Source organism: Nymphalis io, chromosome 9 (genome assembly GCF_905147045.1).
Source record: "Nymphalis io chromosome 9, ilAglIoxx1.1, whole genome shotgun sequence".
Taxonomy (NCBI): Eukaryota; Metazoa; Arthropoda; class Insecta; order Lepidoptera; family Nymphalidae; genus Nymphalis; species Nymphalis io.
In genome coordinates this window covers 6,210,459-6,236,902 of record NC_065896.1, presented here as the reverse complement: position 1 = coordinate 6,236,902, position 26,444 = coordinate 6,210,459, and the positions used below count along the sequence as shown (strand labels likewise).

Genomic DNA, 26,444 nt, shown 5'->3' with positions numbered 1-26,444 from the left:
CCTGTGTGTTTGCGCACAAACTTGTGCACTATAATATCTCCTGCGTAGTACTCTCTAGAGATTGGCCGCCAAGGCCGAAATCGGTCTGGAAAAAAAGACCAGTAAAAGGAAAGTATATAAAAAATGAGTTTATGGGGTACAATTTTTTTTATTTCGTCTTCGATTAAGGAATCATCTGAATATGACACAAACATGCTTTAAGTACTTTTTTATAATCAATAATGAGGTACAATATTAATATACTTGTATATTTTTATAATATATAATTATAGTAGTTTCAATACAAAAATAAAAGTATAACTACTATTCACATCAGAGAGAACTAAATAAAAAAATAAAATAGCAGTATAACAAAACAAAGATAATGAATGAAAAGTACGATCTACTTTTGGTCGGAAACCGACGCGACGTGTCCAACGTTCCGTTTTTAGCGCACTTTGTTTGTAAAATGTTAAGCGAATCGCTAAATGAAAGATAGTTTTTGTTATGTTTAATTTGAAATCCGTCGACAAGAAATATCTCAATAATAAATATTAAATAATAATCAGGCTAACTTATAATGTGGTACATACATATAAGTTTTCACCTACAAAGAAACAGCAACGATTGTTGGTAACAAAGTCAATACCTATACAGGTTTAGACAAAAGATTGATATTTATTTTCGTAACGTTGTTATTATCAGATTTTAAGATTACATCTTAATCATTTTTATTTGATTAAATGTTGAGATAAAAAAACCTTGACATTACAGGTTCTAGTAGTAGTAGTAGTAGTTCTAGACACTTGTGTCGTCTACATGTACATAACATGTAACGTGTACATGTTTTAGAACTTATTTTTATGTAGATTATTACAGTTACATTTGTATGTAAGTGAAGTTATTTGCATAAAGAGTTTAAAGATCCAGTAAGCTACTGAAACTCAAAAACAATATTATTTTATGCAATGAAAATATTTGCATTGAGATTCTGTGTTATAATTAAAATTCTTTGCTACAAACTTACAATTTACCAAAGAATAGTTTACGTAGTTTTGTTATTAACAATGGAGAAACTAAACCAAATCAGAATTATAATTCAACGTATAAATAGCATTAATTAATGTATACCTATATCTATAAAATTTATCGAAAAGTAAAACTATAAACGGTAGCTAATGCACAAGAGACCTGTAGTTTCTTATTAAGACGTTGGGTTGCAACTTGTAGCTACTTGATAAGTACGTGACTGAAGTTATATTAACACAGACGAAGTGATATCTTTTGTCATTTCACATTTGCGTTCCCTTGCACAGATTAATTTTTTTGACCATCTGTATGCGTTATATCTATAACTAATACATATACAGTATTCATTTTGAGACAATCTTGTCTTTAATTTTTGAGTATTAACTAAAAACTTTTTTTTCACGCAGTAGAAACTGTAAAAAAGGTACCCTCCCTTGGGGGGGACCGGGTTATGTGGAATTCTTACCCACTAAAACCACTGCGATGGCCATCCTCGGCATGGATCGGAGAGACTGCGGGATCGAGTTGATACAACGACCCCCCCTGTGCTGTGCTCCGCTCGTGACTTGGTGGTGCTCTCCTTAGGGCGCGAAGGTGGTTTCGCCCCCCCCCCCACACTCCTTGCTAGTGCGAACGGCATGGTGAGGCCATCACGGCTACCGTCCTCTTCAGGGTCGCTTGAAATAAAGCATGCAAGGCCCCAGTTACACACCACCCTAGGGGTTACACCCCATCTTTTAAGACGACGCTGACATCGTCTTCACCGAGCAGGATCGGCCCTTTCCCGTTCCCGCTCCACCGTCTCCTTCTGAACCATGACAGGCTCACAGAAGGAGACTACGACCCTTAACGACAATTCTCCGCGTACCATCGCTGACACGATTACTCGCAGAAGAGAGGTCTTGTCCAACATCACGGACCTCCCTTTCCGCACTCCACGCGGGGCACACCTCCAACGTATGCTGAGCGGTGTCCCGGTTTACGCCACACTGGTGGCACATTGCCGTCGATTCGCGTCCGATCTTACAGGTATTCTCCAAAACAGCCGTGACCGGTTATTACCTGCGTAAATCGGAAGGGGACTCGTCGCTTTCGTCTTATCCAGGCTTCGAGGGCTGGCAGGATCACTCCAACGGCACGTTGCAGAGACGGTCATGCCACGTCGCAAGAGCCCTCCAGTGTTCCTGCCGCTTCCACGCCACGAGCGCGCGCGGAAGGGGCGCGCTTTCACTGATCTAACGGAGGATGCGGATCTGTTGATAGACCCTCGCGTCCACATCCACCAGAATGCTCAAGGGCGGAAAGCGAGCTAGGACGGTTGCCGCCTCATTAACCTAAAACCTAACCTAACCTATGTTGACATTTCTATTAATATTTATAAGTTGGATAAACTATTTTATCTAGTACTGTACAGTGAATATAGAGATACATTTTCAAGACAGCCTTATTGTGTTCTGCCGAAGAAACACGCAAAATCAGTTATCCTAACTTATTTAAAAAATTGCAACACTCCACATATGGTATTAGTATATCAACTTTTTCAATTAAACTAATTAATCCTATAGGTCACATATAACCTCACTACATTTTTATTACCCCAAACCCGCATGCTCTACGATTATTTATTTTTATTTCTGTATTTGAGTTTATTTCTCCATTCTATTTTCATTAATTATCTTATATTATTAAATAATGTTTATTATTTTGTCTAAACCTAAAGTGATAATAATAAAGTTAGGCTTTGTTTTTTTAGAAACAATTTAATATAAAAAATTACGATATTGAGTGTCATTTTATTAAATAGGCCTTACACTCCGTTTAAGAATTACACAACCTAAAATGTTTGTAGATCTCATCTTTTAAGTTCACGCTTACGTATTAAGTATAATCAATAAACAACTATCTTCTAACGAAATCATATGTAAATATATTCTACGCTACGTAGATCAATGAAGAAGGTGTAGGTCTAAATACGCTAAGAAAATCTTAAGATTGCAATTTATACTCTGTTCTAACAAACAATGTTTTATTCAAAAGAGTAGACTTGCCTTTGTAAACAAGTCCAAATAACAAATAAATTATTGTACGGATAAGGTAATCGGAGCGAACTTATATATTAGGTACATACCCACATATACTGCAGGTACGTATATTTTATTCAATAGTACATTGCACAAAAACCATAGAATTTTATTAGATTATAAATATTACATTGAATAGATGTATCTACTTGAACAGCACTTATAACATGCTAAACCTTTGAAAATAAATCGGCTTTGAACTCTGAAATAATATATAGAATTTTTAACAGGTTTTATTTTTTTAGACTTCGATTTCACACAGATTGAGCGGCGCAATGCATGTAGGCATTTGTAACGCTTTCATAATTTGTCTACAGTACTTCAAAGCGTTATAGTTATATTTTATAAGCAACAACTACAGTTTTTTTAGTTATTTTAATTGCTATACATGCCAAAGATGAAATTATCGAACATAAAATATAAAATTGCGTCAAGATTTTGAAGTAATAAAACGTTCGTATAATATGAATATGGCTGTAGACATCTATTCGTAAGTAATATTCACTGGATGCATTTGCGTTTTTTACTCGTAGCAATACCTTTGTTATATAATTCTCTGGGATTTCCGCTTTATTCTGCTAAGATAATTACTTTAAACAAAGAAACCTTTTAACATCGAACGTATATTATAAATACATATATGTATATGAATATACATTAATAAACCAACAATTATGCGAGCCATACCTGTAAATTATTGTTTTCCAGTTGTGAATCTAATACTTATCTAATTATATGTTGACATAGACCGTTATGTTTCATCAAGTAATTAAATGTATATTTATTTATACAGTGCAGTTTATTTTTTGTATTTCTATATTAAAATATTCAGCTCATAAGTGCAAAACCGGAAAAGGCTCCACTAAAAGTTGCGGCTCTACGTTGTACTAAATTTATTCCGGCTGAATTTAACTACAAAGCGTCGAGTTGGTTAAATGCCAGACTTTCAAAACTTGGGTTTTAATGTTAAACGCATAACATTATTATCTTTAACACTTTAAGATATGCAATAATCGGAAACTTCACTTATTACTCACAAAAAAGATAGTTTTGCTTCATGAATGCACACTGACTCGATTTGTGTTTAAAAATATAATATTTAGTATGTTTTTTAAAGAATCGTCACAACGAGGGATACCTACCCTAATTTATGCTGTAAATAAAACTAACCAGTTATCCTTACTTACTTACTTATATACCAATTATAATTAACAGATGTTCCAGGTGCTGGTCTTGGCCACATGTTTACCACATTCTACATACTAACATTGATATAGTAAAAATTACTAGGAGGAATGCCAATTTTATTATTTAGAATATAGAGTTTTTCACGAAATATTTTGGGCGCAATACATCTGAGCAAAACCCATAAAGTTTATAGGCGCATGTAAACTTACATTTTATTATTTTATGTCACATATGATCAACAACTAGAACCGAAATGGTATCAAGCGTAATTTAACCAAATAGTCTCTTAAATGGTCTGAGCGTTCTGACAAAAAAACTGTTAACTGGAAAAAAGTACATGATTTCTCTTTATACGAATTCTCTTTATAATTCGATACGAATTCTCTTTATAAGAATATTCGAATCGAGTTGTCATAGAAACCTTCAAGAAAGAAGCGTACTCATTCCCTAAAGACCAGCAACGCATCTGCAAGCCCTCGGGTGTTGCAGGTGTCCATGGGCGGTGGTAGTCACTTTCTATCAGCCTTCTGCACGTTTGCCCCTCTTACATAAAAAAAATGTACGATTAGCCGTTACGGTGTATCTAACGGCTGACCAAATTAGTCTTTGTTTAATATAGAAGCGTTAAACTAACTTATTAATTGTCATAAATCTACCGCCGGTTCGGAAATAAACACCTCAGACCTGAGAAGAACCGGCGAAAGAAACTCAGCGGGTTCTATTTCATTGCGTACTGAGATTTAGACAATGCTATTAATGTATGTATGATACTGTGTTATGTACAACAACTGAAGAAAGTTTTCCATAGCACAGTGGGTTTAGGTTGTTTGCTGTGCTGGGAAAAGTTTTACCCGAGACCGTTTCTCCCGCGGGTTGTTTTCGGCTTCATGTACTCGTACGTAGGACGATCAGCAACTGATGGGAGGAATGTAGAATTTATAATACTTTCACAAACACACATCCAATTAAGACATTTAAAAATACAGATTATCTATCTGTTTATTGCAGTTTCAACTGTTACACCATCGTACAATGTACACAATTTTGTTAAATTTTAAATATAATTAAATTATCAAGTATGTTGTTTATGTTATTCATAATTGCATAAAAAAATTTTTATGTTAAATGTATACAGAATACAGACATTGTCATGTAAGTGATATCACTACTATAATAACACATATAAAATTACACAACCCGTTAAATTTATTTTTCAAGTAGAGGCGTAGGTACCTACACATTATTCCCTATGTCTTTTAGGGCAACATAAAATAAGGATATCGTTTCACTGAGTAAAAGCCATACGTTGTTCTATAGCTAGTTATATACGTTAAATAAATTAAATACGTTAATGCAGAATGAAAAATATTAATCTTATTTTTATGTATCTTACAATCTATTCATATTAAATTTACAATAAATTTATACATACAGAACTCTAACTAGAACACTTTATGTTAAGATTTTAAAACTAATAAAAATATGATTATTACTTTTAGGATATACAAATAAATAATATGTTATTTATTATCTAGTAATAATCATCAATCAATCCGTTAGTTTTTCATGATATTATTACCTATCTATTATAATTGGTCGATTTGTTGTTCTTAAACATAGATTACTAGATACTGGTTGATTATACATTATTATACTGGTTACGTCTATCTAATATATGTATATCTAATTAGTGCAGTGATACTTGCGAAGCAGGGTGCGTCGCTATCGGTGGTGGCAGACGCGTTCTTTAATGTTTCTCATGACAATATAGAAAGAATGAAAATTACAGAAATTATTATCATTAATTATTATACATTAAACACTATTAACAAAGTCTGCCATATAAGCAATTAAAATAGAAACCACCTTTTAAAAAAGAAAAAACAGCTTAGCTACTTCCTCTCTTCTGTTTGTCAACCGATTTAATTTTTATTTGCTTGTTAGCTATAGAAGAACATTAGAGTATTAAAAAAATGGAAATAAGAGGAGAAAAAATGTTAGAATCACGCAATTTCATATATATTTTCCTCAAATTTTCAATGCCGAAATGGCCGACACTACTAGTTTATACACAAACTAGTTATGAATTACTTTATTTTACTAATTTTAGGCTATCTTGAACGCTACGGTAACCAAATTGGTGTGTCAATGTCACTTTCAAATTTTTTTGTAATTGACATTTACAACCACATTTTGTATAATTTACAACTTACTGTTCTGTTTTTTGTGACATAACCTTATTACATTGGATTTTAAACAAATAACTTATAATTTTTGAAAGGTAGTAAGGTTTTTGATACAATGAAAAGCAACACAGTAATTGCCATTAAGGCTCGGCAAAAGAAAATCACTCCAATTAAAACCGAAAAATTAAAATCTAAAAGCAGTAAAAAAAATTTAAAACAAAAAGTTTCTAAATCGCCAAGTAAGGTGACTACAACACCTAAAACTGCAGTGAAGAAGAAAATCAAATACATGGTACCATCTAAAGTAGTTACAGAAGGTCTCGTTACAGCATGCTTGAATGCCTTGGAAAAATTAACCACACTTGGTAATAAAAAAAACACAATTTTTGGCGATGAAACTCAAATATTTATGGAAATTCGGTGTATCAAAATATTAAAGTCTAAAGGCAATGTGAAATTGTGAGTATTTGCATTTTAATTGATGTGAATAAAATAAATAAACAGTGTAAACTACTTGTAACGCCACTCAATTTAACGACTAAATCCCTAAAAAGTCTGAATCAATTGGCTTTGTTTAGCCGATTAGCTTATTTTCCATACATTGATACAATCTATGTATGTAATAGATACATATATAATACAATAAAATATAATATAAAGACAACAATACATCACTATTAAGCAGTAAACAGTACTTTCTAGGATGCCCATAATAAACTCAACTCAAAAAACATTGTTATCTGGTTTAAAATTAATGTTTGTTGTTTGTAAATATTATACTTGATCAGTGATATTAAAATACATAGTAAAATAATATAGATTTTTTTTCTACAAAATGCACAGCCCCATCAGTGTTGTTATATAGAGCTTACACTGTATATAATAAAATATATATAGTTATTATATATTTTTTCTTTTCTTACTTATCAATTACAAAAATTAGTATGAAATATTGCATAACTTGAATCCTGATGTGAAGCATTTCACTTGTTTAAATTGTTAACATGATATTTTTAGCATACTACCTAATAGCACAGTGGCATCTACTGGTGAAGTATGTTTGATAACACCGGACATGAAGAAAGGAAAGAAAGTAGACCATGAACCTACCGTTGATCACTGGGAAGAAATTTTAAGGGAGGCTGGGGTAACAGCTGTAAGTAGGACTCTCAGTAATCCATTTGTTGCCCTACTTACTATATCCTATTTCAATCAATGAATGAGTACTGTTCTTGATTAATTTACCTATATTTATAATACAACACTATTCCACCTAAATACTTATGACCACATTAAGTTTCGATTACAACTTTTCAAAATGCAGTTATTATATTAATGCCCTTAGAGAGATTATGAAAGATTACTCAAGATCTCAAAGAATGATATTATCATATCAATTTTCTGTCAATTGCTTATTTGTTTTTACTCCTGTTGTGGTTGGAAGGCTATTGAAGATTGTTTTTAAAATATTTAAATTGATATTAATATACTAACACATCTTTACTGATTTCTCTTGAACAAAGAAAAGATGAAAATATTACCCAGCATTTTAGTTTCATTGAGATTTTTCACTTATGTTTTAACTTGAAAAATAATTATCTATATTCAGTATTTTTTTTATCATTTTTTAACTTTATATCAAAAATCCATGTCTCAATTTTTGTTTTCAGATTAAAACTGTATTACCTATGAGGCAATTGCGAGTTGAATATGACCAATATGAGTTAAAGAGAAGACTATTAACACAGCATGACTTTATAATGGTTGATACCAGAGTACTTAATCATGTGTCACATGTCCTTGGAAAGATGTTTTTTAAGAAACATAACATGTTAATACCTGTCAAAATAAATGAAAAAAAAGATATTAAAAAAAACATTGATGTTGGACTACGAACTGTTATGTTAAGATTGAATGAAGGGCAAACATCAACAATCCTGGTAGGAAACACTGCAATGCAACAAAGTCTCATTAATGAGAACATATTGGCAATAACCAGACAATTAAAAGACAAGTTTCCTGGAGGCGAAAATAACATAAGATCCTTATCAATAAAATTACCACTATCCTTATCAGTTCCACTATATCTTACCTTAAGTAAGTTTTGTCCCAATATTTATTACATAACACAGTTTTTTAAGTAAATCATGTATTATATATTTGAATTTTATAAATTATAGGACCTTCAGGTTCAGTCAAAACCATTAAAATCAAACGAACAAAACCGAAGAATTATAAGGACTATGAGGATGAACTAACGACCCACATAGGATGTACTGTACGAGTAGCACCAGATGGAACTGTACACTTAAAAAGAAAATTAAATGAAACAGAAGTCAGGTATACCCAATAAATGTTAAAATATCTGATATAAAAGTTTATTCATATTTTACTTAAAGTATAGAAACAGTAAACTAAATTTATATTATGGTTATTCGTGTAGTTTATGCATTTAGTACCGCTTTTGTGTATTTCTGATTAGCTATAGATTGACTGAAGCTTTTTGGTGAGGTAATATCTTACTGGCTGCCTTTAATACCAACAACAATGTTGATCAATATATTTTTAATTAACTTAAAAATATGTTTATCTATTATATACTTACTAAATGCTTATGTTTTACAGTGACATTGAAGAGCAAGAAAACAGTGAAAATGAAGACATAGATGGTGAAGACAAAAATGATTAACAATAATATTGTAAAATATATTTGTTCATTTATTAAATATATTATGTGAAATTAACTTTGCTCTTGATTTACATTTGAAACATTATACCAATTTTATATGAAAAAAGCAATAAATCCATAATGGAATTTACAACAAAAATGTTTAATTATTGTTTCTAATCTATTGTATAGAAATATCTTAAGCTGATGTGGAAACAACAGTCACTTGCATTTTTGTAGGCCAAACCTTTTTAAATCTCTTGAAATTTTTCAATCCATTCTCTGTTGATTGTACCTGAATAGGTTCTCGTTTAACAATCAAATCCTTTATTACTATAAGACTTGTGGAACCTAAATCAATGTTACCAAATTTGTCATCTAATTCTGTTACCAATTCTTTTTTTATATATTTATAACATGGAGTATTAGAACTGATCAGCATTAGTTCCTTTAGCTTTGATCCTCTTAAAGCAGATATATCAAATCTATCATCAATACTTTTTGGAGTCTTAGATATAGTTGTATGAGTATGTGAAGTATCTTGGACAGGATCAGAATCACTATTGGAGGGTTTATCTAAAGCAGTTTTTTTGTTTTCTTTATTAACAAAATTGAAAATATCCTCTTCTTCATTATCAGTACTATGTTTTCTTTTCATAGGTTTCGACAAGTTCAGCTTCTTTTTCAAACTGTTTTCACCTATGTTCTTGACATTATCATTTTTAACAAAATTAAACACATCATCTTCATCAGTAATATTTGCAATAGCAATTTTCTTAGATGGATTTTCCAAATCTTTAAATTCATTTTGTCTTTTCTTAGAATTGCTAAGACTTAATTTACTAAAGTTATCTGTTGCCAACTTTTTAGGAAGATTTCTTGTACTAGTGCTATTATCGTCTTCACTCAACTTTCTTTTAGAACTATTATTAGTGTTATCACTATTAAATGCTAAAGAATGATTATTGATAGGTGTTAAACTTTCATCAATTAACAAATTTTCTTTCTTGCACATATTATCAGAAGAGTCCTGTGATTCTGGAGCAAGTATGTTGCTGTTATTTTTATGACAAGGCACTTGTTTTATAACTTCTGAGGAGAAATTAAAACTTGGATTACAGTATTTACTTGTTGAACAATATAATATAGCAAGACCTATTTCAGCATCAGCCACAACCCTCTTCCCTTTGCTTTTAAGATATTCAATAATATCATTTATTTGATCTCTTTGAGCCTGAGTATCTTGGCTCTGAGAAGAAAAAGTATACTGAATAACAATAACACCTTCATCACATAGAGCAGATTTTGTCATTTTTGATTCACTTAACAATAAGGCATTTGCAGAACTTTTTGTTAGCACTAATTTGTATAATTCCAACTGTCTTCTTGAGAAGAAAATTACTTTCTTACCAGCAAATAATGATCTTCTCTCGTTATTTGGAAGAAAAGATACATTTTCTTTATTGAGAGTAGATTCTAATATTTGAGGTATGAAATTACTTGGTATCGGTAATGGGGTATTATTATTGACTGCATCAACACACTTATTCCAGTAATCAATAGTTACTATGTGTGAGTTTTGCACTAATGCCAAAACCACCTTTATTGTCAATGTTATTGCAGGCATTGTTAAATATTCACAAGTTTCGTCCCACTCATTTTTAACGATTCCACCTACTGAAGCAAGAATGTTTTTAAGACTTTGAAGATTTTCTCCTTTCAGTGTTGATGTACATGTTATAAAGTTAATCTGTTGAACCTTCCAAACACAACTCATTTTACCAAATTTAATAACATCGTTACAATTTAATTTTATCATCTTGTTATGTTCAATTTTGTCAGAGTTATTAACAAAAGTACCATATTTTGAGCCCAAGTCCTTTAAATACAAAACGCCTTCAGAAATCAAAATTGTTGCATGTTTTCTACTAATAGAAGGGTCGTCTGTTATTGCAAAATTACAGTTTTGTCCATCAAGGCTTCTGCCTACTGTAACATTTTTTCCCGATAATACAAATATTATTCTTTTATCATTCTCTGAGGTTAAATGCCACATTTTTGAACCACTGATATAAAACACAAACTAACACTTAATTTAAAGAACAATATAGGTATTCATTTGACACATACTTCTGATATAAATATAATTTGTAAATCCACTAATTAGTAATTAGTGGAATTTGGACTGTTAATGTTATTCAAAACAATTTTTTGCCCAATATTTGGCTATTCCAAAGAGCCAAAGATTACTAATCCCTCTCTTTTTCTATTATTATAATCGTAGACAGAGAAACAAATAGATCAAGGGGCCGTGAAACCGCGATTGAGACAGAGATAGTTTGTATGTGAGTATAATGTTGCCATAGCCATGCCATACATATGTATAATGTATTTAATGTTTTCAACATTATATAAATCTATTAAAAAGATCCAACTGTGATAGTTGTACGTATTTGTTACTATCATTAATTGTAATATTGAACACAAATTAAATGAATTTAAATATAATTATAAGAAAATAGATTTTTCGATAGGAACATATTTTTTATCACTAGTTTTGTAGCAATATGGAGTTAAGTAACAGATTGAATTTTGCCATTTTGTAACAATAAATTTCTGCTCAATTTTTTGTTTATTAAACATAGACTAGTCTTTTCATTTTTTTTTTATAACATTATGAAGATACCAAATTAAAAATGTCGGTGCTGACGATTGGATTGTTTCTTATAGAAATAATTGCCATTTAAGATTGTAAGTATCAAAACCGATATTTTTTCAATAGCAACATCGACCATGTAGTCAAAAACGTTACTATGACAACGATAAAAATAAACAAATTATAATATGAAGATGTTTGTGAATTGAACTAGATATTTTATTTTTAATTTACAAAATATAATTACTATACATATAACATTGCAATCTTAATAATTTGTGTGTATAGCAGAAAAAATACATAAGCTATAGTAATAAATGAAAAAAATAAATTATATATAAGTAAGATCTAGAAACCAAGTGAAATTTAATAAAGATGACATTGTATATAGACACAAAACTAAACTTTACCGATAGTAATGTAGTAACTACATTAAGTTCTTGGCATCCTTCTCTATCATTATTGGCTGTTGGATCTTACAACCAAGAAAAAGGAGGAGTTGCAACAATTTTTAATGATAATGTAAGTTATACAATATATTAAGTAATTATTCTGGACAAAAAAGTTAAATTAATAAATGAACATAATTTACAGGGACTTGCTTTAGAAGGTTGTGATTGGCCAGTACTTTTTTCAAATCAAGTAACTGCCTTAGCTTGGCATCCTATCAGAAAACTATTAGTAGTAGGTTGGGATGGAGGAGAACTGTATATCTGGCTAGAATACTCTTGGGCTCGATTAGAAGCTCCTCATAATGCTGCATTAACTGCCGTTAGATTCAGTTCTGGCGGTGGCAGATTACTTGCATCAGATGCAGCTGGCTCCCTTTCAGGATGGCAATCTGGTTCAGGTGCTCCTTTAACAGCTTTCCACCATCAGCTTGGAGATGTCATTACACATGTCAAATTTTGTACACCTAATCAAACTTCTGAATCCTCAATAAGAGGTTTAGCACGAGCAGCTGTTGCAGGAGATGAAAATGCTTTAGATGCTCTCGCTGCCTGGAGGCCTCGTACCACGGCTAAGATAAGAGAAGGCTTGCAACCTGACAATCATGCCTGTTATGCAGCTCAAGATAATGGAGTCATTTTATTTATTGACCATGCAGGAGCATGTTCGGAAGTCTTAAATGCCCCAGGTGTCATTGTGTTTATAGATATAATAAACGGCATTTATCTTCTCATTGCTTGGGAGACAGGTGGTGCTCTTAGTTTGTCCAGATTTATAATATCCAATGATGGATCACTGACCACAGATACTCATGTACGAATGACTGCAAGAAATGGTCAATGCATAGTACTAGCTGGTAATTTTTGTGTTGCTGTAATCACTGGTGATAATTTAATTAGAGTATGGGATAGTGAAACTGGAGATAATGATGTCTTACCCAATGAAGGTGATGAAACTCAAGCAGGAGATATATTCACCAGCATCAGTTACTGTAGTCTAAGTGACACATTATGTTGTGGCACATCTCAAGGAAATATTTATCTCTGGAGACGGGATCACAGAAACAAGTGGAAGTTAATAAGTAGTACCTCAGTTAAGGGTACAGTAAAAGAAGTAACATGGGGCTCGGAAGGACTGATGAATCCATTGTTATATGTAAACTGTATAACAAATGCATTTATTCTTCGTGAGCAACATGTATGCTGGGGCTATACCAACAACATTTGGATGGTACAGAAGTCTGCTCATGAAATAGCTGTTACTGAAAGTTCAAACATAACAAGTATTAATACATCAATAACAATAAAAGCATTTGCATTTAGGGACAACTATGTAGTGTTAGGTGATGGGAATGATGTACAAGTATGTGTAAAATTATTTTTACTTTTATTTAATTATGTTTTTAATAAATTATCGTTATTAATTTATTCCATATATTAAAGGTATGGATGCGCAGTAAGGATAAAGAGAAAGGGATGTTTACATTAATTCGAACATTTGCATGGAAAACAGATATTTTAATACTTTTCAATGAAATAATAGTTGGTGTTGTAAGGTCACACATTGAGTGCTACAGTGTTTCTGGTACTAAGATTGGAATTCTTCCTTGTACTGAAAGCGAGGGTGAACCTATTGTGGTAACAAATACTAATAAATTTATAATAATTGCTACAATGGATGGAACATTAAAATTGGCTGAAATTACTAAGAAGGGCTTTAGAATGCCTTATCCATCGAAAAACTGTTATCAGGTGATTGAAGATTTTGGGGAAATTATGAGATCTTCAGTGAATGCTTCCGGTCATTATATTTGCTTAAGTATAGCTAATGCTGGCTTAGCACCTGATCCAAAAATTTATTTGTGGGATGTTGCAAATGATGTTATAACAACAACACTTCTAGCTGATTCAAAATCAACTCCATATCAAAGTGTGCCTATCGCGATATTATGGGATAATAATGACCCCAGACTCGTCGCTGTTCATATGCGTTCTTCAGAATTTGATCACATACATCTATTTTTTTGTCATGAAAGTAAATTGTTTGAATATAAAAATTGGTGTTCACGCCCGGAAGAATACTTTGCTATGGATTTTATAATGTGTTCTGTATTTTCGCCTTATGTAGTAATCTTAACACAGCAAAATATTAAGAGATTATTAATGCATGAATTCGAAGAAGCTCCTGACTTGGAACCCAATAATATAAAACAAGTCCTTAATTTTCTTTTTTACATGACTACTGAGCATTTAGAAAAGGCTGTTGTAATTGGGGCCAATATTTCGGGAAACAAAAATTCAGTAGTTTGGGAAAGCTTAGCTAAGGTTTGTGTATCTCTTAAACGAGCAGATGTTGGTGCGGTTTGTTTAAGCAAAATGGATAATATAAAAGGAGCTTTAATGATGCGCAAAGCGTTGAACGACGATACTATGGATAATACTTCAAAAGTAGGAGTATTAGCTGTTAACTTGGGTATGATTGAAGAAGCCGAACATTTTTTCCGTGAATCGCAGAGACCAGACCTTGTCACGCGTTTGAAATCGGCGAAAGAAGGAGGATTTAATGAAATTATTAATGGAGAAACAGAGAGTGAAAATGTCCTTCTTGTAAAAAGTGCACAACATAAACTTGCTAAAGTGTTGTGGGCGAATGGTGAAACCGGGCCATCGCTGAAACTATTTGAGAGTGCAGGGACGTTGGTGCCTCACGTCCCGAGGATGCTTATCGCACAGGGTCAGGCTTCGGTACTTGCGCAGTATGTTGTCAATTCAAACGACTCTGATTTGATAACATGGTGGGGTCATTATCTCGAAAGTATTGGTGATCTTGATGGAGCGCTAGACGCATATGCACGGGCAAATGATTTTGGCGAACAAACTAGATTATTGTGTCATATGGATAGAATAGATGAAGCGGAAAAAATATGTCAAAAAAACTCCTCATCTTTGTATCAAATGGCACGTTATTTAGAGATGAAAGCTAATGAAACAGAAAGTGCTGTTAAGGTAATATTTTCTTTAAAAGTTTCGTTGTATGTATTTTTAATATTTAATATTTTATTCTTATTAAATAATACTTAGATAAGAGAATATATAACTATACCCGAAACACAAACCCCACCCAAAACACACATTAATCACAATTTTAATGATACTTGCGCCGCACGATTGCGCGAACAAGCAATAGTTTTTAAAACTTCTATATGATTGATCAAATTTGTAATTTCAATATATGTAAATTATCCACATTATAGTGATTCTATTTACTTGTATCAAATTTGCAGTTGTACATAAAATGTGGCGCTATATCGTCTGCCATACGAGTAGCAACCGAAGCAAGCGCGTGGAACCTTGTATGGCGGGCGGGCAACTCATCACCTAGACATGCTCTCTATGCCGCTTCTATTCTAGAAAATGCTGGTCAAAACGAACAGGCTATAACTTTGTACCAAAAAGCAGGTTGTTCAATTTAATTTTTGTTTATGTAATTTTATCATTAAATATTGTATTAAATATTTGTTTGATCAATATCAGGTTATTTATCATTTGAATCTGCGAGATATTTGTTTTTAATTTTATACAGAGACTAACCTCCTCGACCTTTTTGGTGTAATCTTAATTATAATAATTAATGACGTTAGCGACATATTTCCACTCAGAGAAACCTTACATGGCCTTAAAGTTGGCTTTAAGTTGCGGGGACACAAACGCAATGGTAGCCGCCGTGGAGTCGATAGGAGATCGAGTAGATCCGGAATTGGCTCACACTCTCGCAGCACATCTACGAGAAGCTGATCATCATTCACACGCCGCAGCTTTACTCGCTACAGCGGGAAAGGTAAACCTTCTAGTGTCGTTACCTAAGTTTCAGTGATTACGACCATTCTTTTGTACTGCAGATAATTTTATCTCAAGACATATATGTAATTGGTATATGTAGAATCCAATTGTATGCATATAGTTTATTTACATTCAATACTTTCTGCTGGTGGTAGATAGTGGATGCCTTTTGGGGAAACTATTTGTATAAAAGTTACCTTAATTTTGTATTTTTTTCATTGTTACCTTGTAACCATTATTTCCATTTAGCGGTAGAATCACAATAAAGGACTACTCTAAATTCGATTTTTCTCTTGTGTGTTTGTGTTATGTTTTCCTATAAGATAACTTTATAAATATAACTTATTTCTAATATCATTAAAACAAATATTTTCATATATTTGCTAAAGCAGACGACGTAACTTCCCCAGTACGAAGAAGCGTTGGACATAGTGGAGCAGTCATCGACGCCGCTGTCTGCAGAGCTAGGTGCGCGGCTAGCGGCGCCAGCCGGCACGCGCGGGCGGGATGCGCTGCTGCGGAGACTGGCCGACGTGCTCGGCACGCGCGGCCTCTACCACCAGGCCGCCAAGCGCCTCGCGCAGATAGGGGACAAGGTGGCGGGCTCTATACCAAGCCTCGACTGTTTCCACCTTATAGTGTGATGTTTTATATTGCCTACTCGTTCACGTTAAAATATAAAACATTTCATACTATACTCGGTGCGCTAAAATTTCACAGTCGTAAGAAATTTCCGATGTAATTAAGTGAAGACATAATTAAGTGCTTGCTTCACTAATATAAAGGAGGTTTTCACTTCTTTGTCTATCAAGTTAAACTTAAAGAATAAACTTTTTGTCTTAAAACTCCGAAATGTACAGTCAAAAATATAATTCATATACGTCAATTAATGCTTAGGTATTTCAAACAAGACAACGACGCTAAGGCAACATCTCAAAAAGTACATAGTTCTAACGCCTAATCGAACTATTAGAAAATTCCATTCCGGAGCCGCTCGCGGGAGACTAACGGCTGAGAGGCGTGTGGCAGGCGGGCGCGCTGCGCTGGCTGCTGCGCGCGGGCGACGCGGAGCGCATCGCGACGTTCGCGGCGGCGTCGCGCGACCGCGCCACGCAGCTCACGGCGGCCGACTTCCTGCGGCGCCGCGCGCCCTGGCGCTCGCGCCCCGACCTCGCGCGCCACGTGCTGCACTTCTACACGCGCGCCCGGGCCTACGGGAAACTGGCCGCTTTTTATGCGGAGTGCGCCAAGATGGAAATCGACGATTACGAGGTTCGTGCTATACTTTTCCAGTGACCGATCCCCGGTTTGTGACGTTGTGAGTCGACGACTTCAGATTACTTTTTACATTTTCAGAACTATGAAAAAGCGTTAGAAGCTTTAAAGGAGGCGACGCGATGTATTGCAAAATCTTCAGATCCAGAAATGGGTATGACTTTAATAAATTATGACATTTAATGCACAAGAAAGTCGCATACGAGTATATTTTATTGATATAATTATATATTTTTCAGGCACTCAAATGGTAGCAATTCAAGAACAAAGTACATTTGTTAAACGTTTCATTGAAATAAGGAACTCACTAGGAAGTGGAGATATAAATACAGGTGCTCACGTATAAACTATTTTAAATGATTATTTTGAATCTAAACTTATATAATTAAAGTAGTAGCTGGGCTATGCTACTTACTATATTAGCTAAAACCGGAATTTCCAAAATACTAGACTTTGGCAGTGTATTCTATAAATTAATATAAGTGCTCCACGGCTTATAACACAACAGTAGAGTCGGTATTGATATTCAACAGTATTTTTTTTATTATGATGGTAAGTGGTCACCAACGCCCATAGACATTGGCATTGTAAGAAATTTTAACCATTGCTTACATCGCCAATGCGCAGGTAGTAAGGTACGTAGTAACGGCGTATGTTCTGCCTTACAAAAGATTAATGAGAGTTTAATTTGGCATGCTTGCAGTAGAGATAGATGAGTATCTTTTCGCCATCTTCGAAATGGTATCAAAAAATCAATTTTTCGACTTTGCGCTGGGTGGGGCCGAGAATCTCCTTTTAGCCACAAGCAATTTGTGCTCTTCTTTTTATTTTAACGTCCAGGCTTCGTAGTCTTATTAATTATCATTATATAATAAAATAAATAATTTTTAAAGTTAATTCTATTTATTTTCTAATAATATTATTATCAGTATTCATATGTACATTTGTTTTTCCGACTCTACACATATCGAAAAAAAAAATACCAATACCGAATAACAAGGTTTCAAACGGTGCTTTCGTAACCGTATTTTAAAATAAAGATAGTAAAATAATTTATCAATAATACGACAAATCATTTTGGAAAATCCAGCTAATCATTTATATTAATTATTATTAATAATTCTAGGTATAACTAATGGACAAAATTTGATACGCGATATAAGTGGACGTCCAGGACTCATAACAGAAGAAAGTATTCTTAAATTACTTTTGCAACATTCCGCCGATCATCCAGACGCAGAGAGTAAGACGGCTTATTGTTTCATTTTATCCGATAACTTACCACTAGTTTTTTTATTTTTTTCATTGATTTCTTTTTTATATTTACACTGCATTGAAATAAATAAAAATGTTCAAAAGTATAAATGTATTTCAGGATTAGAAATGCAACTGAAGTCTTTGCAAAAACCATTACAGGAAGATAATCCTTCAAACGATTCGCCTGACCAGAGTGTCGAAGAAGTAATTTAAACATGGCAATAAAATTGTATATTTTAAGCCTGCGCAGCAATTATAAAGTGAACACAAATAAGTCGTTAATAGTTTTATTTGTACTTATCAAATATTCATAATAAATGTTGCCAAGCAACATTATGTTAGCAAAATGTAAGATTATTATACGACATTAAAAGATTTTTTTTTAAATAAAGTCTACAGACCTTATTAGTTGTAGATTACTTCAATATAAATAATTAAACAATATAAATATTACTAACTAACATATTGTCTCTCTAACCCCATCCTATTTAAAGAAATACTTCTTTATTTTAATTTTTAATATGATGATTTCGGCCATATTCCCCCTATTCCCTCACTCTCATAATCCGATGGAACGGCAATCCGACACGGCCGATAAGACTTCAGATACAGGACCAATGGCTTTACGTGCTTTCCGAGGCATGGGAGGATGGCGAGGTATGGTACTTATACACACTTCCACTCCAGGCTGCTACTGAAAATCTTTGACAGTAAAGCTCTATAACTTTTGCATATATAATAACTATACTCTATAAAAATAAATACAATTGAAGTGTCTGTCCGTGATATTAAAATAACTGCCTTTTTAAAGTTAATATGGCTTTTTGCGAGATAACAAAAACATATATCATATACATTGAAATTACTGAATTATATCGTAAAATCGGTTCAGTCTATTAATAGTTAAAGTTCACGTACGTATATTTGTTGTTATAATATATGTTGCGGCCATAAGTCCATAGATGGCGGTGTGCTAAATACGTCAATTTCTGAATCGTGGTGTCCAAATTTCCGAAGTAGAGTGACCATCTGCCATATTAGGATTCGGGTTAATTTGCGTTATCTTTGTTTTATCGTCGTTTCGCGTAGACAGAGCTATTTTATTTATATATTATATTATTTTTATTTTATTAGTTTCTCTGTCTACGTCGTTTCGTATGATTGTTTTAAGTTTTTCATTAATTTCATTATTGCATTGATAATATTGAATACTTTGAACTTTGTGTTTTTGCTTAAGGCTGCAATTATTAACTCGGTTCGGTTGCATTTTTTTTTTATAATTTAGTTTATAGATTATTACTTTTTTATTTTTATGGTTACCAATTCCTTAGTTGTAGGGTTTAGTAAGTTTTGCATTAAATTGCTTAATTTTATTCTTATTTATAGTTTAATCAGAGAAAAGAAGGTTTTGTTATTTTTTCTAAAACTTTTGAGTACATCTTTTATTTTTATCATTAGTTATAAGGTAATCTTTTAATTTTATGTCTTCATTTATAGATAACTTTTATAAATTATCGTAGACAGAAATATAAAAATTATTATTTGTATTAAAATAACATTAGTTTCTCTGTCTACGTAAATTACGGATTTTTAAAGTTAGCATTAAATTGTGTAATTTTAACCTTCTTTATAGTGTTACTATATTAGAAGGGTTGTGAATTTTTTCTATTACTTGCTGCTGCTTTACCCATGGCAACAACATGTAGCATGTTCACGTGTAAATCACGCCAATTATATCGTTGTCCTAGCAAATAGAAATACTACAACTAATATAGTATATAAGGAGACATTACAGTAATTCAGTAAATTCATTTATTTTAATTACTAGATTAATAACAATCACACTCATATCATAAATACGAAATGTTGTGTATTATGAATATTTGTTGCTTACTCACGCTTTATCACAGGTATATGACATAATTTGGCCATTTTATTTCGTTTTAACTGGATTTCTGATTATGACGTGGGTGAAGCTAGTGAATTGCTAGTATTATAATAATATGCTTCCATTAATAATATAAAGCTTGCATATAATTATAGTATATTTCTTATTTTAAATATACATCTATTTCGATATTAGGAGGTTCTTATTTCTGACCTATTTTTTAAATACAATTAAAGTTATCCTCAAAAAGACGAACCCACCTCTCTTGTACATCCAAAGCTCTCTGTTGCATTTTTTTATTTTCAGAAAGTATGTATTTAATTATTTTTTCAACAATTCTAATTTTTCAATAAATTAAAAAAAATACATGAGCGTTGTCAATAATAGTTTTTATTGAAATTATTTAAACAAACTTATATGAGACTTACCAACTTTTAAAGACATATTTACAACAACACTGAGCAAAGACCCATACATTCCAAATAACACCCAGAAATTCTAGGCATTGTTAAACAAATTGACAGTCCATGCTTCACAATATCCTTAAATCAGACTTTGGTAAATTGGGCAATTACAATATGTAATCATCAATCACATCTGATTTGAACAGATTTGAGAGTCATCACACTGTTAGTTATTATGTACTCTGTGCACTCAGCAGCCACATGTATTTAAGTCAAACATCATTTGTCAATGTTGATAATTGATATTGACATTCCTAAATCTTATTTCGTTGAGGTTATAATCGAGATCTTATTACACATGTGTTTTTAAATATTTTTAAGAAAATGGTGCGACATAATAATCAGTTACCTAACAATCTTACGCAACTACAGAATTTGATAAAAAGAGATCCTGATTCTTACAAAGATGAATTTCGACAACAACTTGCACACTTTGAAACAACACTTGAGATATTTAACTTGAATCCAACTCAGTATAACAAAAAATTAGATGAACAAGCTATGTTTTTAGCGCAAGTGACGCAGTGTTATCAAGCTGAGATGAAAACTTTTCCTCAAAAAATCGTAGACATCCTAAAAACGCATAATACAGTAATGCATAGTGACATGAGATTATCATTGTGCAAATGCTTGATATTGATTAGAAATAAGAATTTTATTTCAGCTTTCGATTTGCTAGAATTGTTTTTTTCATTAATTAAATGTCAAGACAAACATTTAAGAGAATACCTAAAGACACATATAATAACTGACATCAAGAATATGAATATGAAACATAAAGATATGAAGTTGAATTCAACTCTTCAAAATTTTATTTTTTCAATGTTGCGTGAGTCGAATGCAAAAATGTCAAAACTAGCTATTGATATATTGATAGAACTTTATCATAAGAATATCTGGAATGACCATAAAACTGTAAACATTATTGCTGATGTAGGATGTTTTACTAAAGTCACTAAGGTAATGGTTGCTTCCTTAAAATTTTTCTTGAGCCGAGAGGAAGAAGAAAAACCTGAATCGGATAGTGATGATGAAGTGGATCCTCGAGATACAATGATTGCGAACAAGTTTAACAAGAAAACAAGGAAAAGAGATAAAATGGTAGATAAAGTTAAGAAAATAGCTAAGAAAATAAAAAAAAGAAAAGAAAAGGCACCAATATTTAATTTCTCTGCCCTCCACCTTATCAACAATCCACAGGGTTTTGCTGAAAAATTATTTAAGCAAATAGAGTCTTCCAATGAGAGGTTTGAAGTTAAACTAATGACTTTAGATGTGATATCAAGGTTAATTGGCTTGCACAATCTTTTTTTGTTCAATTACTATCCGTTTATTGCAAGATTATTAATGCCACATCAAAGAGAAGTTACCCGAATTTTACAATTTGCAGCTCAATCTGCACATGAATTAGTTCCACCAGAGGTAATCGAACCCATTATGAAAGCAATTGCTAATAACTTTATTACAGAAAGAAATTCAACCGATGTAATGGCAGTTGGATTGAATGCTGTCAGAGAAATTTGTGCTCGTTGTCCCTTAGCTATTGGAGAAGATCTTTTAAGGGATCTGGTTCAATATAAGACTTATAAAGAAAAATCTGTTATGATGGCTGCTAGATCTCTGATTCAATTATATAGGCAATCTATGCCTGGCCTTTTACACAAAAGAGATAGAGGTAGACCATCAGAGGCTTCAATAGAACTAAAAACAAAAAAATATGGAGAGGTAGAAATAAAAGATTATATACCGGGATCTGAAGTCTTATTAGAGAAAGAAGAAATAAAGGAAAAGAAAGGTAGAAAGAAGACTAAAAATAAAACAGAAGACTCTGATGATGATTGGATTGATGTTGCATCATCAGACTCAGAAATAAATATAACAACAGATAGTGAAGATGAAAACTTTGAAGATGAAGAAATAGAAGAAGAAGAAGAAAGTGATGAAGAGAATAATGAAGCTGAGGATGAAAAACAACAGACTGAAACTGATAACACAAACGAAAATGACAGTCAAATTACAAATGAAAGTATTAAATCCAGAAAAACCTTGAAAGCAAAAAAGAGTTCTTCTAAACCCAACGTAGAAGATAAAATTAAAGTTGCCAGAGAAGTTGCCATGGACAAAATTTTCACTGACGAAGATTTTAAAAGAATTGAGACGGCCCAGCTTAAAAAATGTGTCAGTGGTGTTAAGCGTAACCGAAGCATTGTGGAAGAAGAAGATGAATCAACAGAGTTAGTTCAGCTTTCTGCAATTGAAAATATACACAAAAAAAGAAAGCATGATAAAAACGCAAGGCTAGAATCAGTTTTAAAAGGAAGAGAAGAGAGAGAAAAATATGGTTATAGAGACCGCAGAAAGAATGCAAACTGCTCAAAAACTAACAGAGAAAAGAAGAAGACAAAATCTTATCAAATGGTCAAACACAAGGCAAGAGGAAAAATTAAGAGGTCATTTAAAGAAAAACAAATAGCATTCAGGAATTATTTAATCAAACAAAAAAAAATGCGTTAAGAAAATATAAATTTATATTTTATTTAATTATCTTTATATTGAAAAAAAATTGTAAACTTCAAAAAGATCATAAAAGAAAATTAAAACATTACTAATGTGTTCTGTTGCATGTCATAAAGCCAAAATGTTAGCAAACATGTTTCCACCTTTCACATACATCTAATATGAGAATTTTTAAACATTAAATATAGGTTTAATTTATCATCATTTTCCTTAATGAGAAATGCCTATAAATACTTAATATTTTTTAACTAAGTTAACAAATTTTTTATAGTTAATTTTTTAAACTAAAGCATCTAAGATTAAAGTTTTTAAATACTTCATTTGAATAAAATATTAGATAGTTTTTATTATTTTAAACATGTGTAAAAGAATAATATACCATATTATAATCGAAATTCGTTATGTTTACGTACAATGCTATATACTTGCTTTCAATTTATCTAAAGACAGTTAAAAATAAAATTACCAAAAACTAGGTTGCATGTAAGAACAGCCTTTTCCAAGAGGAAGACTTATTCATTTTAAAAAATATACATGTCAAATTGGTAATGACATTGTGAGTTGTGCTTGTGACATATGCCATACTGCGATCAGCCATTGTATCAAATGAATAAGTGATCGTAATTATTTTGTAACAAACAATTATTTGTATCACCAAATATAGTCTTATTATATTTCGTCCAAAATGTTAAAACCAAAAGCATTAACTCAAGTATTGAGCCAGGCAAATACGGGGGGCGTCGAAAATACATTGTAAATATTATACTTTTTATTACAATACGAATTCTAACAATATAAAAATATGTGATTGTGATTCAACTTTCAGATTATTAAATCATCAGGGTGCATTATTAGCCTATTCTGGATACAATGATAAAGATGCAAGGGTTACCGCTGCTATTGCTAGTAATGTTTGGTCTGCGTATGAAAAACATGGTAGAAATGTCTTCAAAGAAGACAAGTTACATTTGATTTTAGTTGATTGCTTAAATGGTAAAATAGCAGTAACGCAAGTTGCTAACCTGCTTTTATGTCTATATGCCAAAGAATCTGTAGGTTTTGGTATTTTAAAAGAGAAAATAAATGCAATTGCTCAATATTTGGAAGGACCTTTAAAGCAAGTTGCTAGTTCACAATAATAAAATGTTATATATTCTTCTGTTTTTCTATACTGAAAAAGAAACATTTTTAAGCAAATTTAAATAAGACCTTGAAAATTGTATTTAAAACTAAGAGCCATCAGATTTTACTAAAAGATTGTATATATTGTCATTAAACATCTTAAGTATGTATTGGGCTTTGCAAATATAAGCATTAATTTTAAGTCTTGTATTATGTATTGTTACTAAGTGTCTAGATCTTTATTAAAATATTCTTAATTAAATTATATTGAAAGTAAGATTTTCTCCTGAATCCTCATAAATTAACCCTTTCATCCATAATTTTATGATAATAGAATATTGTGCAAAAAAGAAAATATTGTTTTAAAAATGTTATATATTATTTGGTACAACTGTTTAACTTGTAGATGTACATTTAGATTTTTTTATAACATTTTTTATATTAAAGTGATATGCCACACGGTAGGAGATTTAAGTTAGATTTGTCCTGCATATTTACTAATGTAGCATCATTCTTGATTTATGTAATTTTTTTCTGATGTTTCATATTCAATATTAACAAAGAAAGTATTTTTAATCCCAACACAAAAAGAGGGGTATCATAAGTTGTTATGTATATTTCTGGCTTCGCAGCTCTTAAAAAGATGAATCACTTAATTTAGAATGTTCTTAATTGTCATTAAAGAAAACCAGTTCCAGCCACCAGCCCAAGCTGGTAGTAAACACAAAATGTATGTAATGTCAAGTAAATCTTACTGTCACGAGTCAAATATAAGGTGGCTTTACTTGGCGGTAGGGTTTTGTGCTCGACTGGATAGATATCACTCTCATCAAATATTCTTCTGCCAAACATAAATATTGATTAGCAATTGAGCAGTATGGTTTAAAAGATGAGTGAGCTAGTACACACAAGGGACGACGTCTTAATTCCCAAGGTTAGTGGTAGTTCTAACGGTGCCAATGTATATAAGCCACTGTGGTAACCACTTATCAGGTCATTTTATAAAAGTAATAAAAATTTAGTCTAAGTGAGAATCGCATTCACGATATTATTTTTGCTGGCGATGGGATTATTTTCGACACAATGTGCAATACACATTGTACTTACTTCTTTTAATGACTTATTTTATTCTTGATTAAAATATTATTGTTTATAAAGAAATATGTGCCTTTGTTTATCTATTAATGATCCGATTATATAGTTTGTACACTTGCATGAAAGTTTTATAGTACCCTGTGGCCATCAAATGCCAACAGGTGGCGCGCTAGTCGCATCGAATAATTTATAGTTAACAAAGAGTCGTCTGACTGAATCAAGTTTCCGTTTAAAAGTGTTGTGAGGCCAATTTTTCGAAGTACAAATGTTGAATTTGATCGCACATTTTTTTAATTTTTTTTTTCTTCATTGTAAGCAACTAATTATGAAATAGTGTAAAAAATTTGTAAGTGTTATGTGATTGTAATTCCATTATTAATACTAAAATAAGACTTCGCTCACCTTGATTTTACAATTTGTGGTAAATTAACTAACTTGGTAATTACAACTGAAATTTAATACGTATGCTTATACATATTGGTAATATGTTAATCCACTATTATTGTAGTTACTTACGTCCAACTAGTTCTTCATAGAAACGGTGCCGCTTTAGTTATATCCATCTATATATACGCCTGGGGCGACCAATTGTCATCGTCTATTAACTTTAGATATTTTTTTCCTAAGGATTATAATAAAGCAATATGGTTTTAATTTTGAATAGGTGAGGTCTGTTCCTTTTATTATCTTTTTAGTATTACAAAATATTATCCATTATTTTTCTTGCAGTATAGGGTTAAAAATAAAGAC

At 32.0% G+C, this 26,444-nt stretch overlaps 5 protein-coding genes across 5 annotated transcripts; 4 read left to right on the top strand and 1 right to left on the bottom strand.

Annotated features, from left to right (window-relative positions):
- Positions 1-6,474: 6,474 nt before the first annotated feature.
- On the top strand, positions 6,475-9,245 carry LOC126770746 (ribosomal L1 domain-containing protein CG13096). Its single transcript, XM_050490279.1, has 5 exons — positions 6,475-6,922; positions 7,481-7,619; positions 8,134-8,560; positions 8,644-8,803; positions 9,089-9,245. Exons 1-5 carry the CDS (start codon positions 6,579-6,581, stop codon positions 9,150-9,152), a joined length of 1,134 nt encoding a protein of 377 aa, XP_050346236.1. The 5' UTR covers positions 6,475-6,578; the 3' UTR covers positions 9,153-9,245.
- On the bottom strand, positions 9,239-11,425 carry LOC126770745 (nibrin). The gene has a single exon (XM_050490278.1). The coding sequence runs from the start codon at positions 11,185-11,187 to the stop codon at positions 9,331-9,333; it is 1,857 nt and encodes a 618-aa protein (XP_050346235.1). The 5' UTR covers positions 11,188-11,425; the 3' UTR covers positions 9,239-9,330.
- A 619-nt stretch (positions 11,426-12,044) lies between these two features.
- Positions 12,045-18,874, top strand: LOC126770744 (intraflagellar transport protein 140 homolog). The gene is made up of 11 exons (XM_050490277.1): positions 12,045-12,309; positions 12,382-13,599; positions 13,680-15,242; positions 15,521-15,695; positions 15,896-16,074; positions 16,487-16,672; positions 17,106-17,348; positions 17,433-17,505; positions 17,591-17,683; positions 18,478-18,594; positions 18,727-18,874. The coding sequence occupies exons 1-11, from the start codon at positions 12,163-12,165 to the stop codon at positions 18,819-18,821; spliced, it is 4,089 nt and encodes a 1,362-aa protein (XP_050346234.1). The 5' UTR covers positions 12,045-12,162; the 3' UTR covers positions 18,822-18,874.
- A 2,311-nt stretch (positions 18,875-21,185) lies between these two features.
- On the top strand, positions 21,186-23,496 carry LOC126770918 (protein SDA1 homolog). The gene has a single exon (XM_050490528.1). The coding sequence runs from the start codon at positions 21,285-21,287 to the stop codon at positions 23,472-23,474; it is 2,190 nt and encodes a 729-aa protein (XP_050346485.1). The 5' UTR covers positions 21,186-21,284; the 3' UTR covers positions 23,475-23,496.
- A 550-nt stretch (positions 23,497-24,046) lies between these two features.
- Positions 24,047-26,355, top strand: LOC126770847 (ragulator complex protein LAMTOR2 homolog). Its single transcript, XM_050490448.1, has 2 exons — positions 24,047-24,230; positions 24,304-26,355. Exons 1-2 carry the CDS (start codon positions 24,163-24,165, stop codon positions 24,614-24,616), a joined length of 381 nt encoding a protein of 126 aa, XP_050346405.1. The 5' UTR covers positions 24,047-24,162; the 3' UTR covers positions 24,617-26,355.
- The last annotated feature ends 89 nt before the right edge of the window (positions 26,356-26,444 follow it).

Bases quoted from the DNA above. Each gene is read 5' to 3' on its own strand.
- LOC126770744 (XM_050490277.1), top strand. From the start codon at position 12,163: ATGACATTGTATATAGACACAAAACTAAACTTTACCGATAGTAATGTA. The intron at 12,310-12,381 runs GTAAGTTATACA...CATAATTTACAG, and splicing joins CAACAATTTTTAATGATAAT to GGACTTGCTTTAGAAGGTTG. The intron at 16,673-17,105 runs GTGGCGGGCTCT...GGCGTGTGGCAG, and splicing joins TCGCGCAGATAGGGGACAAG to GCGGGCGCGCTGCGCTGGCT.
- LOC126770847 (XM_050490448.1), top strand. From the start codon at position 24,163: ATGTTAAAACCAAAAGCATTAACTCAAGTATTGAGCCAGGCAAATACG. The intron at 24,231-24,303 runs GTAAATATTATA...TTCAACTTTCAG, and splicing joins GGGGGCGTCGAAAATACATT to ATTATTAAATCATCAGGGTG.
- LOC126770745 (XM_050490278.1), bottom strand. From the start codon at position 11,187: ATGTGGCATTTAACCTCAGAGAATGATAAAAGAATAATATTTGTATTA.
- LOC126770746 (XM_050490279.1), top strand. From the start codon at position 6,579: ATGAAAAGCAACACAGTAATTGCCATTAAGGCTCGGCAAAAGAAAATC. The intron at 6,923-7,480 runs GTGAGTATTTGC...TGATATTTTTAG, and splicing joins TCTAAAGGCAATGTGAAATT to CATACTACCTAATAGCACAG. The intron at 7,620-8,133 runs GTAAGTAGGACT...TTTTGTTTTCAG, and splicing joins GGGAGGCTGGGGTAACAGCT to ATTAAAACTGTATTACCTAT.
- LOC126770918 (XM_050490528.1), top strand. From the start codon at position 21,285: ATGGTGCGACATAATAATCAGTTACCTAACAATCTTACGCAACTACAG.